Source organism: Porites lutea, chromosome 14 (assembly GCF_958299795.1).
Source record: "Porites lutea chromosome 14, jaPorLute2.1, whole genome shotgun sequence".
NCBI lineage: Eukaryota > Metazoa > Cnidaria > Anthozoa > Scleractinia > Poritidae > Porites > Porites lutea.
This window is the reverse complement of record NC_133214.1, coordinates 17,353,379-17,370,185: the sequence shown is the minus strand read 5'-3', so window position 1 is coordinate 17,370,185 and position 16,807 is coordinate 17,353,379. Positions and strand designations below refer to the sequence as shown.

Genomic DNA, 16,807 nt, shown 5'->3' with positions numbered 1-16,807 from the left:
TAAATTATTCTCATGATCTAAGTAATACATTAGCTTATACCTCTTTTTCTGCCTCATTCAGTGCTTGTGTCAATGTTTCTTGAGAGGCTTCCAAATGTTCGTTGTTGCCCTCTGTCAGCCCAGATTTCACCTCCTTGCTCCACTCCAGCTGCTGGGTGACTTCACCAAGATGATGCCTCAACTCACGTTCCACGTCCCCTGCCGCGGCGTACTTGGCCTCAAGGTTAGCTACTTCCTGTTTGCTTTGCTTCAAACTCTCCTCCTTTACAAAGATTTCTTCATCTTTCTGCTTCAAGCTGTACTTCAACTCCTCGCACTGAGATTCAAGTTCTCTTATTTTGCTTTGAAAGTCTGTTTTCAGATTTGCCGCAGAAGAAACCCGTTTCTCAGTTTGCCGCAACGCTTCTAGATAATCCCTTTCCTTGGCGCTTACTTCATTTTGCAGCTCCTCCAGTTTTCTCTTCAACTGAGCATTCTCCTCAGCAAAAATTGAGGACTGTTCACTCCCCCAGTCATTCTTCGCCACTGATAGCAACTTAACTCGTTCTTTTTCCCACTGTTCCTCTTGTTCTTGAAACGCGCGCATCATGACCTCGGTATTTGACTTTTCACGTGACAGTAAATGCTCCAACTCTAGAACTTGGTCTTGCAGATTACTGGTCCCATTTGCGTTCTGCTGGCATCGTTCATGCTCTGCCTGAACAGAGTCAAGTTCTTCCGTGAGTGAGCGCAATTGGGACTTGAGAGTTTCCAACTTCTCAGTCTGATCGTTAAGATTGTTTTGAAGCTTTTCAACTTGAGAACATCTTGCACTGAGCAGGTTTTGCAGTTTTTCCAGCTCTTTATCTTTCTATGAATAAACCATACAATTTTGTTTCAGTGGATGTGCTATAGGTAAAATTCGTTCTAAGTTTTAATCAGTATTCATTCAAGTTTGTTACCTTGCCCCTGACTAGTCCTCAATCGTCTCTCATTCTCCTATTAATTTTAGAGACCTTTAGATTCTAAGACGAGTAGGACTACGAATACGAGATTTTCTCAATACTAAGTACTGCGCGCGCGTGAGCAAGTGTAATTTTGGCGGGAAAACGTGATTGACGTCATCACTCTACCACGAGTTTTAGCGAGAATGTCGTGGTAGCAAAAAGAAGTTGTAAAGTGTTGGGGGTTTTATCATTTTGCGGCCGGGACATGGCTTAACCTCCTTCAGTAAAGATAAAAATGTTAATATTTTTTTGGTGAAAAAGAAGTACATGAAACGTTCCGGGGTGTTACTTGAAAGTACGCGAACAAACTTTAAGTCAAATCTCGCACTCGTAGTCGTTCTAGTGCTGGAGTCTAAAGGTCTCTAGTAACGAGAGAAGCCCGGCGGAGAGCGAGGGGTCGTGGGATGGATACAGACATAGAGTCCCTCCCTTTCGTTCTCCTCCTTCCCATCACCCCTTACGCTCCCTTCGGTCAGGCATGCGATCCAAAGAGAGGACTGGGACGAGCCAGACCTTGCCTTATTTTTTATGATAGACAAAGAAAATTCTGGTTTACCTTGTTAAAAAAATTCTAACAACAACATATGCACAAGAAGCTTTGACGTGGATGGAAGAATGGCTTGAACCAAAATTGAGTATTTAATCAGAGAATGTGAAAGGTGACAATGTGAAAAACTACAGACTTTGCGTGTCCAATCATGTCCCCTAAAAAGACACTTTGGGATTTTCCTGAGCGTCGCGAATCCTTTACCTCGTGCTCCGCCGAAGTAAAAAAACATGCTGGTTAAATTTTTTAATTTTTAATCTTTCAGTTTTTTAATTTTTAACTCAAGGAACACTCAAGGTTGCTAATCAAGAAAAATTTCCTGACTTTCCCTGAACTCAAAACAATTTTCACGGACATCACGTTTACTCCTTTTCAGCTTTTTGCAGATTGCTTATATTCTTTTCCTCATATTTTTTGTCTTTTTAATGTTTTCACGAGATTTGGAGAAGAAAATCGATCGACTACATTTTTTTTCTTCTTTTTTTGGATGAAACGTTTTTTATATAAATTTTGTTCGAAACCCAGGGGCAACCTGAAAAGTAGTTCTCTGACTTATCATATTACTGACTGAAAAGATTTAAGATTTTTACCTGATTATTGTTTTTCCTTATCGTGGCCGTCCTGCTACTTAACAGCAAACTTAAGAGAGACGATCTATTGTCAATGACACAAAAAAAAAACAAAACAACTTCTCACCTGTACTTGAACGCCTTTAATATCTGTCATCTGTTCAGCTGCATGGCTCTTCGTCATCTCTAGCTCATCTTTAACATTCTGAATTTCTTCACAAAGCCTTGCTTTTTCACTTGACATTTCTTCTAATTTACTGCTCTGCAGAGCTAATCTATCCTCCACGTTCTCCTTTTCTTGCTTGAGTTTTTCACACACATTCTCAAGCTCCAGATTCTTATTGTTCAACTGAATCAATTCAGCAGTCTTCTGCTCAAGCGATGACGATAATGAACGCTTCTCCAACAGCGTTTCCTCAATTCTTTTCTCCATCTCTTTTGCTTTTATCTCCCGCGAATCAAGCTCTTTTTGAAGTTTCTCCAACTTTTCCATAGCGAGATTCTCTTGATCTTTCATTGCATCCATCATTTGCTTAAGCTCTAAATCTTTTTCTGTCATAGCAGATGTTTGCTGTTCTTGCAAGCAATTTGCAGTGTTCTTCTGTCGATTTGCCTCATCCTTCGCGTTTTCTAACTCACACTTAAGCTCAGCTCTACTTACTTCTAAAGATTGAACTTGTTCTTTCAGAAGACTGATCATCTTCTCAGTTTCTTCATCGCTTCTCATCATTAATTCCCTTTCACTTTTCTCATTGGCAAAGGTGTTTAACTTTTCTGTGGCTACACTAAGTTCTTCTTTGGTGCGCGTCAATATTTCTTCAAGCTCGCGCTTCTCCGCTTCGACAGCCCTTGCCGCGGCGTCGCTACTTTCTAGTTGGCTAGTAAGTTTTGAAATCTTTGCTTCTCTCAAGGAAATCTCCTGTTGCAATTCTTTGCCTTTAGCCTCATGTTCTTCATATTTCGCATCTATCTTTTCCAACAAGTCGCTTTTCTCTAACCTCGCTTGTTGTAACTCCTCTCTGAAATCCCTCAGCTCACTTTCAGCTCGAGAGAGCTGATGGCGCGCGTCTTGAAGATGCTTCTGTGAATCGTCTAACTTGTCAACCACGTCTCTGTATTCTTGAGCCTTAAAATCTGCAAGTTCACACGCCTTTTTGCATTCCTGCTGGTGAACTTTACATTCGTGTCTCAAAGCTTCCATAGTTGCTTGACCATCTCTGGTCTTTTCAAGAAGTGATGTTTTTTCTTCTTCGAGATCCTTACAGGCTTTCAACAACTCATCTTCTCTCTCCTGCATTTTCTCACTGAAGGCTTCGTAAGACTTTTCCATCTTCAATTTTTCCTGGTCTTTGGAAGATGAGACATTCTCAAGATGTACAACCATATCTTTTAGCCGCACGACCTCTTCTTTGCTTTTCTGAAGCTGTTCAGTAGCCGAGACACATTCTTCAGATTTCTCTCGAAACTTTTTGCTCCATTCCAGCACAACAGACTCTCTTTCTCTATCGACCTGCATAATGCTTTCCCCGATTTTGATCTCAGCATTTTTCAACTGGGCTTCTAGCTTCATTTTCTCACTGTCTGCAACATTAAGCGTCTTTTCTTTGTCGTCAAGTTGTTTCGTTAGTTTTGACACTTTATCTTCGTTTGCCAACTTACTCTCTCTCAGATCTGCAATTTCACTTTCTTTCTCCCCAAGTGCTGAAATAACACTGTTCATTTTTGATTGCACATTGACAAGTTCCGCTGACAAGGACCCACTCTTATCTGTCTCCCTCAACAACTGAGCTTCCAAAACCTGGATGTTTTGCTGTAGTTCATCAACACAACTTTCCTTCTTTTCCTCCTTCGACAGACTCTCAGTGAGACGACTATTGACATTTTCAAGCTCTTTTTTCAGGGAGTCAATATGTTCTTCTTTGACGATAAGTTTTTGCTTTTGCTCTGACAAAACCGCCTCCATCTTTTCCACTTTTTCTTTCAGTGACAGAATGTTCCTTCCGGACTTTTCCTCGTTCGACAAGCTCTCATCTAGTTGGCGAGTCAGATCTTCGAGTTCTTTTCTCAAAGAATTGTTTCTTTCCTCTACATCCCCAATTTTCTTTCTCAGTTCCGACGCCACCAATCCTTGCTCTTCAACCTGCTTGTTCAGCGCCTCGATCGACGAATTCTTCTCTTCCAGATCCATTTGTAACATTTCTTTCTGTACCGACAGCTGTTGCAAATCTACATCCAGCTGGTTGAGAGCTTTTTTCGCGTCTTCGAGCTGTTGATCTTTGTTTGCAAGCTTGCTCCTAAGCTCGTCCTCTGTGAACGCTTTGTTCTTCAGTTCAACTTCCCTTTTCGCTAAATCTTCTTTCAAGGAGGAGACTTCCACTGCAGTAGTACTCTCAGATGTCTCCACGATGGAACGCAAATCCTTCAACTCTGACTCCTTACTTTCGACGCATGCTTCCAAATGACCACACTTTTCTCGCAACTCCAAAACTTGCTTCTTGAGCTCCATAGTTTGTTCATTTAGTTCAGTAATCTCGCTATCATTAACTGACTCCAACTCTTTAATAGCGCAGCGCTTTTGGCCTAGCTCGTCCTGGTTGATTCTCAATACCTCTGAGAGCTGTTCTAACTTGCTTGCTAAATCAGTGTTCCTCTCCTGCAAAGTTTTATTTAAGCTGTTAAGTTCATCCACTTTACCCTCAAATCCTGCCTTTTCTTCTGCCGTAGACTTAAGTTCTTGAATCAGTGCGGTTATCTCTTGATCTTTTGTCTCCACAACCGCCGCGAGTTTTTCCAGCTTTTCCATCAGCGACGACACTTGTTCATTAAGGCTTTCTGTTTGCAAGCACTGCCTCTCCGACTCCTCACGCTGCGTGTTTCTAGCTGTTTCAAATGACTCTGATAATTCTTTAAATTCCTTTTCTTTGCTCTCAAGAGCTGCTGAAGTCTGTTCCAGTCTCGCCAGCAAAGAATCATTTTCCTCTTTTCCCCTGTTTACCTGGTCATTGGTTTTCGCAAGCAAGTCTTGAATTGCGCAAAGTTCGTCTTCGAACTGTCCTAGCTTAGCTTCCGCAGCAATGACAGCATCTTGTGTACTCTGAACAATAGTTTCCAGATGTATACATTTTTCTTGTAGTGACGCAATTTCCTTCTCTTTCACAGTGATTTCTTCCTCCAGTTCAGCCTCTCTCTCACCGTTCTCTTTCTGACGAATCTCATCAAGAACTTGACATTTCTCTGCCAGCTCTTCATCTTTACGTTTCAAAATGTCTGACAACTGTTCAATCTTCACAGCCATTTCATCTCTCTTTTGTTCCAAATCCTTACAATGCACACTCATTTCATCTACCTTAGATAGAAGTCCATCCTTCTCTTTGCATACAGCTTCTAAGTGCTCCTGCGCTGATTCTGTAGCTTGACCTTTGACTTCGACAAAAGCACTGAGTTTCTCCAGTTGTTCTTTCGCCACCAAAACTTCACCTTTAAGCAGCTCTATTTCACTTTCGTAACTCTTTGTCAACTCAAGTGTTTTCTGCTTTTCCTCCTCCAAACTTTTACACAATTCTGTGACTTTCCTTCCCCTTTCTTCAAGAACAGTTTCTTGCTTTTCAAACTTCTGCTTCACATCTGCAATTTGACTTTCCAACAACACGTTCTTCTCGCAAAGTTCTCCAACCTGTGCACTCAGCCTTGTGTTGTCTTCCTGTGCTGTTTTAAGTAACGCAGTCATTCTTTCGATATCTTGACCTTTCATTTCACTGGCGACACTGACTCGATCAAACTTTTCGGTCAAAGATGTGAATTCCTCTTTCAAATGTTCCATTTCTTTTAGTTTCAATTCAAATGATGACTGCCCATTTGTTTTCAGCTCCTTGAAACAATCTGCCATGTCTTCAAGTTCCTTTTCTTTATTTTCAAGGGCTGTTGTTTTATACTGAAGATTTTCCGCCAACACCATCTTCTCTTTCTCGGTTTTTTCAACCAGACCCATCTTAGACCTAAGATCATCCTGAAGTTTCCTTATCTCCGCATTTAGTTCTTGAATCTTTGCTTGGGCACTGCTGATCTCACCCTCTTTGCTTTGAGTACAAGCATCTAAAAGGGCACACTTCTCTTCCAATACAGACACCTGGTTTTCTAAAACACTACAATGCTCCTTTAACTTTTCCATCCCCTCTCCACTTGCTTTTTCAAGATTCTCTATGTTTGCACGTTGGGTTAAAACCTCTTCATCTTTCGTCTTAATGACTTCTGATGCTTGTGTTAATCTATTCTGAAGATCTGCAAGCTGTTCTTCGCAAACGCAATTCTTCTCACGCAGTTCTTCAATCTGTTTACCGAGCATTGCCTTCTCTTCTTCTGCGGTTTGAAGTATTTCAGTCATGCTTTCAACATCCTGGTCTTTCATTTCACTCGCTACACTGACTTGGTCCAACTTCTCTGACAAAGAGGCAACTTGTTTCTTCAAATTTTCTACTTCGGCAAGTGCTTCCTCGAGTGACGACTGCCCACTGTTTTTCAGCTCCACCAAACTATCTGACACCTCTTTCAACTCTTGGTCTTTGTTCTCTAATGCTGTTGTTTTATATTGCAGATTTTCTGCTAGAACCTCTTTTTCTTTTTCAACGCTTTCGATCAGCTCAACCTGTGAAGCAAGATCGTCTTGAAGCTTCCTGACCTCAGAAGTCAGTTCTTGAATCTTGACCTTAGCATCACTAATCTCACCGTCTTTGTTTTGAGAACAAGCCTCTAACTTTGTATTTTTCTCCTGCGATGCTGCGAGTTCGTTTTCCAGTAAGGAACACCGTTCTTTCATCTTGATTATCTCATCATCGGCAGATGTTTCAAGGTTCTTTATGACTGTACACTTACTCGACAGCTCTTCATCTTTGGCTTTTATCAACTTTGACATTTGATCCAGCTGCGTTGCTTTCTCTGTAAGTTGGTCTTCCAGTTTGAAATTTGTACTGCAAAGTTCATCAAGCATAGAACTTAACTCAGACTTCTCTCCTTCCGCGGCATCTAAAAGCTCCTTTGTTGTTTTCAACTCTTCTGTTTTGCTTTCTGCCACGGCATTTGCTTGTTCAAATTTTTTTCTTAAGCTTGCGACCTCATTCCGTAATTCCTGCAGTTCGAGATCTTTAGTTCCATGAACTGACTGAAGCTCAGCTTCAAGATTTTTCAGTTTCTCGCACGTTTCTTCTAACTCTAGTTTTCGAGTTTTCAGAACCGCAGATGTTTGCTCGAGATCGCTAGCCAACTTTTCATTTTCTTGCTTACTGTTGCTAGCAATTTGCTCCTGTGAGGCCAGACTTTGCTGTAGTGACGCAACGTCCTCACTCAACTTAGTCACCTCTTGACTGACAGCTGCCAATTCTGATTCTTTGTTACTAAGCAACGTCTCCAGGTTTTCCGCTTTCTCTTGTAAGAACACAAACTCATTCCTTGTGGCATTGCACTGCTCATTCATTTCAGCAAGTTTCTTATCGGTGACACCTCTAATCTCATCAACATCCTTCACTAACGAACTGATTTCATCATCTTTGTTCTTGAAAAGTTTCAGATTTTCCTCTCGTTGCATTTCAAGAGAGCTGCACGTCTGCTCAAGTTTGTTAAGAGTCGACAAAGCCTCTGTAAGTTTTTCTTGGGCCTCGCACAACGCCCTCTCCTTGGATTCCAACTCAACGGATACTTCCTTAACGCACGCTTCTTTCTGCTGTACAATTTCCTGGCTGTTTGTTAACTTCTCCTCTAGGCATTGCACAGAATTCTCCAAATTCTCGCATTGTAACTGAATAGTTTCCAACTTTGCTGCTAAATCTTTCGCCTCCTTTTCTTTCACTGCGCATTCTGCCTTAGATGTATCAAGCTTCACGTTCATAGACTCAACTACTTCCTTTAACTTCTCAACTTCTGTTTTGCGATCTGCGCACAACTGGTTAAGCTCAGCGTTATTTTTCTCTGCCTCTTCCTCTTTGATGCGCTGCTCCTTTAACAATTCTTCTTTTTCTCGGTTCAGCATGTTCACAGCATTTTCTTTCTCTTTAAGAACTGCTTCAGTTCGAGTCACTCTTTGTTGTAGTTCATACACGTGCTTCTGCGAGGATTCCAACTTATCAATCACATCGGTTGCCTCCGCAGATTTCATATCCGCCAGCTCACAAGCTTTCTTATAGTCGTGCTGCATTGCTTTGGAATCGTTCTTCATGGCTTCAAGAGCACTCTGTAGAGATCTTTCTTTGTCGGCCATTACAGCCTTCTCTTTCTTCCATGCCTCGTCTTTTTTGGTCAGTTCTAGCTCTACGGCCCCCAACTTCTCACATAAAGTCTGATGAGATTCCTCGGCCAACTTACTCTGCTTTTCCTTGTCATTTATGACATTCTCCAAGTGTACCGTCCTTTCTTTCAGCTTGGACACTTCCTGTTTTTCCAACTGAAGTTCCTTCACAGTCGCACTAGCTTCTTCCGATACTCTCGCTAGTTCCTTTCGGTGTTCATCTTCCAACTCAGCCTTCTCGCGTTGTAACAAAGCAACGTTTTCCAGCGCTGACGCCAGCCTCTTTTTATCTTCACTCTGGGAATCTTGCATTTCTTTTCCCTTTAAACTCAAATCTCTTTCTTTCTCTTGAATAGTGTGACTCAGCTGCTCTATACGTTTATTCAATTCAGCAATTTTATTCTCCTTTTCTGTTAGAGCTGTTTTCGCTCCCTCAAATTCCCTCTTTACCTCTGCACATTTTTGCTGTTCTTCTTTCATTTTCTGTTCTAGTTCCGTAAACCTGTTGTCCAACTGGGAACTCTGCTGTTTTCTTGTTTTTTCAGCTTCAGCGAGACTTGTTTTCAACCTTGCAATATCGTGTTCCTTCGATTCAATTAGCTTCTGGCTGTTATCAAGTTTGTTTTGTAAAGTGTTTGACTTCTTTTCCAGATCGTTGCACTGCTTTTCCATAGCAGTGATAGTTTGTAGCTGTGAGTTAATATCCTCCCTGTAACAGATCAATAGGCACAATGTAAATATAATAAATAAATAAATAAATAATTCCGTTATTTACCCTTGGCAGTATTTATAGTACTAATGCTAGTGGGGGCGAGCAAATGCCTGAAACAAATAATTCAAATTGAACTTAACAGGATTAAGAATCCCAACTGGCCGGAAGCATCCCACCTGGCTATTTACAAGCGTGGCTGAGGATTTGAACTTGGGACTACCGTGAGGAAATCCAGCTAGCGGCCAGGGCCCAATTGTTCAAACGCCGGTTAGCGCTAACCCAGGGTTAAATTTTAACCAGGGCTTCTTTTTCTTTTCAACAAAAGTACTCTCTCAGATGATTTTTTATATTTTTTTTAGAGTATCCAGTCATCAAATTGTAGGCAAAGAGAATTAAACCGAATTTTTTTTTACGCTCTCATATCTGAGTTTAAATTTTGCACTAACCCTGGGTTATCTTAACCCACCTTCGAACAACCCGGCCCAGAGCGGGACCTCCGAATTGCAAGTCCAGCGCTCTAGCCACTTGGCCACGCTGCCTCCTCACTATACCAACAACCAAGAAGAAACAAGGATAATAACTTTGCCTATAGTGTTAAGGATACGACAAGCACCAACTCAAAACAACATGTGTCCCAAAACCCAAATGGGAAACCACCTCCACGACCTTGGTTGAACGTTTTAAGCAATGGAGCTATGTGGAGGTCTGCAGTGAAATCACCATACAAGAATCTACATATTACCGAGACAGTTCTAATATACATTGGATATCTACTCCATGCAAGTGTTTTATATAGATTCTTGTAGGTGACAGAGGGACTGTCATTACTATGGGTGTGGTCCCTTCTTACAGGGTTAACGCCATTTAGCACAAGAAAATTACAACAGAAATCCTGTCAGTGTGATCATCAACAAGATCTACATTGCAAACACAGAGGATTTCTTTTTATTTCTTCATTGTGATTCAGCTTGCGACCCTAACAATATACAAAGGACGCAAAATCTTGCAGACAATTTTATAGCCTGACAAAACAGCCGACATTTCCCCACGCCACCACTGGCTTTTCTGCAAAAAGATGAAAAGAGCATAGAAACTCCATACTGATAATGCGTCACTACACAGATCTGGGTATTGCTACTGATTGGCTCAAAATATGCTTCAATCTTGCTTCATTCAACCAATCAGAAACACAACCCAGATCTGTCACCAGTATGGAATTTCTGCAGTCGCTGCTCAGAAGTCATTTCGCGGGGAAACCAGTGGTGGCATCGCCAAATGTCCGCTGTTTTCTCAGAATAACAATCTTAAAGCTTCATCATGCATTCCTCGCCATGTTGGGGGGCAGATCAGGAAAGAAGCACTAAGAATGTCTGCTTGGAGGCTAGGCTATTAAGTAGAGGTTACTGTCCACAACAGAACAATAAACTCATTGAACTTTTTAACACACCTATGATCTTTATCCTTTTCCTTCAATTTCTCTTCCATTCCTTTGATGACAGCCTCTGAATTGTGACGCTGGCAATCCATATCCAGGTCTCTTTGTTTGGCCTTTTTCTCTGTAAATGTAAAAAAAAATGCATTACCAGTAAATGCATGGCAAATTCAATTATGCAGAATGTCAAACTGCTCAAACATTTACTATGAATTTGCTTGCATCTATCAAACTCTTGGAGGGGGCTAGGAATTTCTCCTAGCTACAAGGAACGTGATGTCTGGCTACTTTCATAGAAAAACAGAAGAAAAATAAACCAAAAGAAATCCCAAGATGTTCGATTCCCTGCCATCTTGTAGTATCTAAGTGACAACTTGAATTCTTAGTGACAGCCTTGCTCTAACCCTAAATAAGAGACAAGCCAGGTCCAGCATACACACTGATCATGAGATTCCATTAATGAATTTATTGTTCATTAATTCATTTTGAATCTGTTGGTAATTCATCCATTTAGATTTTTTCATCCTGACCAAATACAGGAAGGTTATCTTAAAAAATTCACTGCTTCTTACCCCTGCAGGAAAGCACATTTGAATTTGAAACAGGTTGCGGCAACAACAAATGGAGTCATTTTTCAAATAATCCATTCATTAATGGGATCTATGGGGGTAGGCTTGACTATGACACAGGAATGGGATCCACTGACTAGTAAATTACAATCAGCACTTACCCAAGGAGGCAACAGTAGCATTTGCTTGATCCAGTTCCGCTTTAATCTTTGAGATCTCCGCAGCACTAACTTTTAATTCTGACAGCTCCTTGTCCTTTTTCTGCAAGATTTCTGACATGTTATTCAGCTCTTTGACCTTCTGTTGCAGTTCAGCATCTTTCTGGGCTAATTTTTCAGTAGCACAGAACAGCTCCTTGATTTTAGCTTGCAACTGATCATGTTCTGACTGAAGCTCATTTTGATGATCCACATGAGGTACTTTTGTTTCCGATACAGAGGTGACAGGATCCTAACAATGTGTTTTTACAAAGAACATACAGTTAGTGGTTAAAAATTTTAAAACCAAGAGTAGCCAACATTAATTTTTAGTACAGAAAATTCCAAAACTCAGAGAAAAAATTAAGAAAAATAAATGAATATTTCATCCAAATCCCTCAGACTTCATCAGCATTGTAAAGTGACAGCTTGTGTAACAGAAAAATATAGAAATATTCATTACTTTTCCTTAATTTTTGCTCTGAGTTTTGGAATTTTCTGTACTAAATGTCCTCCCCAGAGCAGGTGAAAAACCTTTTTCGTAACATCAACTTTCTGCTAAAAATCAGTATATCATCAAGAAGAAAGGTTATAGGGATTAATAAAATGATCACCAGAGAAAATAATTATGCTTTGATCTTTTACCAAATTCTCTCAAACAATTTTTCAAGAAAAGTATGGAGGCCAGTCTGGAGAATTTGTGTGTTGATCTTGGGGTTTAGGGTGATGTTACACGAGATGATTTGCAAGGACAATGTTTAGTGCAACAAAGTATTGCAATGTTGCAACAATGTTGTGATGCTGTGTTGCACTAAAACTCATTAGATTTATGACACTGGCCCCAGGCTACTACATGTAGCTTGTGACTGGAAAGCTTATTTTATTATTTAAGCATTCACAGCGTGCAAAGAAGGGTCTGTCCCATAGCCTGGGGCTAGTGGATTTTGCTATTGGGCTAGTGAATTCTGTTTTTTTTTTCTTGCCTGACGAGCAAGTTAAGACTTTTGCAGAATTCAAATTACAGAAGAACTGTGGTCAATCCTGCTTATCAAAAAAATTTTTTGGGGGTAGTTAAAATGACTGTTGGGCTAGTACATGCTAGCTACAGTTTATCGAAATGGCAATCTGTAAAACTGACTTTCTTTGCACCCTTCTTCAGTGAAGAATTTACTTGCTGGGTACCCAGGATTTCAAAGTTTTAAGACACTAGACCCTTCTTAAATCATAACCCTGAGATAATACTAACTCTTCAAACTCTTTAGGAGTAAGATAGCATTAAAACTAGTAATATGAAACTAAAAATACTATGACCCACATCTCTGTAGTAGAGACTTCAGGGTATAACTTCTTGAGGTTAAGACACCTCATGGAAAAATTTAGCCTGTTCAGGCATTTAGACATTAAAGAAGAACACAAAGTGGACAAACAAAGCATGCAAAAGAAAAACATCTGTTGCAGTATTTTCCCTGCCTTTTTCCCTAGCTCTATAGAGTACTAAAGTGATGACGTCATAAAAATGAAATTTCTGAAATTATGGGATTTGTCAGAATATTCTGAAAGAACAATGTCCAAGAACCCTACTTGCCAAAAATGAGCATTTCGGGGCAAATTGTCTCTGAGATCGTAGCCCAGTTATGCTTAGAAAACTCCATACAAACCCTTCTAAATTTTTATGACGTCACACTTTAGTACTCTATTCTACTCTGTACCAATCCCTCATTGAAAATCTGTGTCAAAAATTAAAGCAAAGTTTATTACTCCACCTCATTTTTATTTGCTTTAGCAGCAACTGCCTTGAACTCATTAAGTTCACTCTCGACCTTTAGTCTCTTTTCTTTTTCTTGCTGCAGATGCACTTCAGCCTCCTTCAGTTTCACCTCTACACCAGACTGCCAATCCATTTCAGAGTCGGATCCTGACGAGCTTTTCTTGGCTCTTGAGTTGGGTTCTTCTCCAAGGGATTTTAGGTGATTTTCTAGCATCCTTACACGTTCTTTGTGTCCTTTGTGGATGAAGAAAACAGCAATTGTTAATCACTTTCTTGAGTAAGAAGGAAATGCAGATTCTCCCAAAAGGTTTATACATGTACCAGCAATTGAAAAACACTAAAAACTCCCAACTAGTCAATCATCTTCACAATGAAGTTCCGAAAGTGAAGTTCCTTTCTTTTACATTATAATACTATTATTTAGGTCAATGCATTAGTTTCACACCAGAAGAATGTACCCCTAAGCAAATGGAAAATGAAAGGTGGCCAACCATAGTTGTTGTACAGTCGAACCCCACTTTATGAACACCTGCTTAATACAGACACTTGTCATAACAGACAGTTTTTCTTGTCCCTGCGGAAATGAAATGACAGTTTTTGTGACGGTTTGATTATGTTTAATTGGACGATGCTAATGTTCTGTTTGTTGTTATAAAATTTTGTTCAAATAAAAGATGTATTTTTGACTTATACAACACGATGTGCTTAATACGGAAACCCTGTAAATCGTACACGTTCTCTGGCCCCCTCAGTGTCTGTATTAATGGGGTTTGATTGTATGAATAATAAAACAAACAAATGAACCACAATAAGCTGCAATAGGTGACATAAATTATAAAGGGCCTTCATGACATTTTGTTTGCTTATAAATGGGAAAATGAAGCTTTCCCTCCCCTATCCTCTCGATACAATGTTGAGCCAGTGTATGATCTGCCAGTAAGAAACTTTACAAGACCCCCCAACTTTGAACAGAGGGGAGAGGGGAGGGGTGCAAATGCTTCTTTTTCTCTGAAGTAGTCCATTTGACGATCGTGTTGTAACAATATTTTTGCCCACTGTAAATACGAAGGAATTCCTGGCAAAAGTGATGTCGTTGAAGTTGGTATGAAGTTATGATAAATTGACATATAACTTCAACTTATAAAGGTCATTCTAAAGACCAGTTGGGTCACATTAATAGATTTCCCCTTTCAACAGGCAATCAAAAGACTACAAAACTGAATCAGGTTGATGTTAAATGCTTTTCCTCTCGATAATGAACTGCATGTTTTTCACTTAAAAATCTGTGGACAACGATTATTACAACAACCAACTTGACAGAAGCTACGCCATGTAAGATACAAATGAAAATTATATGGCGGGAATCTTTGGCCATAATCAATAATCTGAGAGAGAAAGAACTGTAGCTCCTGCCAAGATATAGATGTTTAATAACTTAAAAAGACATTACGCTAAGCTATCAAATGCCATGAAGATAGCCAAGAAAAGGTTCTACATTTATGAAGAAATCTGAGCCATGAGACAATATACAAGACATGTCGACTGATCAATTGTTCGATCGACCTACCTGCAAGCTGTCTTTGAAGTGAGTTATTGGCTTCCTTCGACTTTGTGAAATCAGCACTCTGCTTCTCCAATTTACCAATAACCTGATTATGTTCGTACTGTAAATGGTCCATGTCATTTCTTAGCTGCGCTCCTTTGGCAGTTTCATTATCTAAAAGCTGCTGACATCGAGCAAGTTTACCGTCGAGGCAACGTATCTGTCCTTCCTTGGCGTTTAAATCATGCAGAATCTTGTCGCGATTTCGCTCTAGTTCTTGTATGGATTCACTCAAAGAATGGTTTTCCTTCTTAAGAGTTGAATTATTCGCTTTTTCTTCCTCTGTTAATTTCTTCTGCTTCGCGATCGCGGCTTGCAAACTGTCCAGTTGGAATTGTCTTTGTTTCCCTTCCTTCTGTAGCGTCTCGCATCGTTGCTCGAGATCGTAGACTTTGTTTAAAGCGTTCGCCGAAAGCTCTTGCTTCCACTCCTCTTTAGCCCAACTCATTTTTCACCTCGACTTGCAATTTCACCAAGAAAAAGAAACAACCCTTACTCCATCGCACTCTGATCTTGAAAATCCCGCCATAAACCAATACTTCGAGTAACACGATCGATCGTTCTTCGATCTCGGATTTCGTGAAAATCAATGACAGTTGACAGTTGCTCTTCAAACCGAAGCCATGCTCGATTGTGATTGGTCAGTTGAATGAAAAGTGGGAAATTTGAAGTGAGGCTTGCGCTTGCTAGGACCCAGTCTTTCATTTTCTTTTCGGTCACAAAAATTGAAATTATTTTAGCAAAAATAATTTAATTCGCGTTTTCAATTTAAGTTAAGAAAGTCTAGACTTGGACTACACATGACTACTGCATATAATCACTTTCAACAAAGACGAACTCAAAAAAAGATTTTGATTAGAAGTTGGCTTTTGAGGAGTGCTTGAAAAGGCCTTACAGTTCACACTTAGTACAGCCCCCCTCAACTCGAGCTTGGTGCCCGATCGGAGTAGGATTTTTGCTTCTTGCTGGACACAAATGGGAACAAACCCATAGTTTCCGTAACAGGCGGCTGAATACGATACTCGCTGGGAACCAGTGAGGACACAACCTTAGCAGGAGCCCATCATTATGGGCTCCTGACCTTAGTCAAGTACCGTAAATCAGAATAGCCTGTTCCAGGCTCCGGGTCTGCGGAATTAGAAAGCGCGAACACGAAAATATAACGCGTGTCTTTCACTTGCGCGTCATCCTGGAACAGGGTAAAGCCAGAATAGCACAATTTTAATATGAACGGACGTCAGAGTGACTAATTTGCAATGTTTGCATTTTTGTCATTTTAATGACAAAAGCCACAGACACGTGACATTCTAATGACAGGACGATTAAAAGTGAGGAAATCGCTAAAGTTAATTTCAATTCATTGTGTCTGAGTTTCAGTTCTATAAATAGTAACTGTTATCCTGGCTCCAGAGGTTCGTTCTCCAACTGTGCTCACGTGAGAAAGCTCCTGAGGGGACCTCTGGTCACACAAGCAAGCAACTGTTACTTTTTTCTCTCGGCGCTTCACGCCTCACTGTTGCGGCATGGCTGCGAACTATCAGTAATTATATACGAAAAAAATAACATCGAGATCCCTAGCCTGTTCCAGGCTCTCAGATAGTGCGGAAGAATCGAAAGAAAAAGGCACGCGAAAAGTTTGCGGGGCGCGAAAAAGGAAAAAGGTGCCGCCCCTCAGGCTCTCCCCAGTTTCGTCCCGTTTTATTTTCTGCGTTCGCGCTTTCTCAATTCAGCAGACTCAACTATCTCTCGGAGCCTGAAACAGGCTACGAGATTCCAGGCTAAGTAACTGTGAGCAGCGCTACTTGGACTGACAGTGATTGAGTACAAGGTCTCCAGTTTTCTGTGTGCAGCCCTTTTACGTCAGCTGTGACGCCCTATGACAACAATCTAGTATTCCTGACTTTCATATATAGTCAATTTAAATAACTTTGATTGAAGCAGGAAACTGTCCCGTGAAAAGTCTCTAGTACCCAGTGTAAGTGTGTGGGGATCGTTACTTGTGTTCTGCTTGATCTCGTAATCTCTTAATCTCGTCGTTTAGGAACTTGTTATATAGAACCTAACGTAAACTATTTCCACTTTCATACCTAACGTAAACTGCTTCTAATTCTCCCCCCCAACTTATAGGGCTCCAGTTATAGGCCCATCTA

General features: G+C 40.5%; 1 protein-coding gene across 1 annotated transcript; it reads right to left on the bottom strand.

Annotated features, from left to right (window-relative positions):
* Window positions 1–34: 34 nt before the first annotated feature.
* On the bottom strand, window positions 35–15,225 carry LOC140924000 (uncharacterized). The gene is made up of 6 exons (XM_073374006.1): window positions 14,622–15,225; window positions 13,050–13,288; window positions 11,251–11,539; window positions 10,536–10,644; window positions 2,230–9,085; window positions 35–850 (listed from the first exon to the last, which is right to left on the bottom strand). The coding sequence occupies exons 1-6, from the start codon at window positions 15,103–15,105 to the stop codon at window positions 35–37; spliced, it is 8,793 nt and encodes a 2,930-aa protein (XP_073230107.1). The 5' UTR covers window positions 15,106–15,225.
* Window positions 15,226–16,807: the final 1,582 nt, after the last annotated feature.

Excerpts from the sequence above, each read along its gene's own strand:
- LOC140924000 (XM_073374006.1), bottom strand. The coding sequence starts at position 15,105 with ATGAGTTGGGCTAAAGAGGAGTGGAAGCAAGAGCTTTCGGCGAACGCT. Across the intron at positions 10,645-11,250 it reads TGCTACTGTTGCCTCCTTGG|AGAAAAAGGCCAAACAAAGA; the intron begins GTAAGTGCTGAT and ends TTACATTTACAG. Across the intron at positions 851-2,229 it reads TTAAAGGCGTTCAAGTACAG|AAAGATAAAGAGCTGGAAAA; the intron begins GTGAGAAGTTGT and ends GTTTATTCATAG.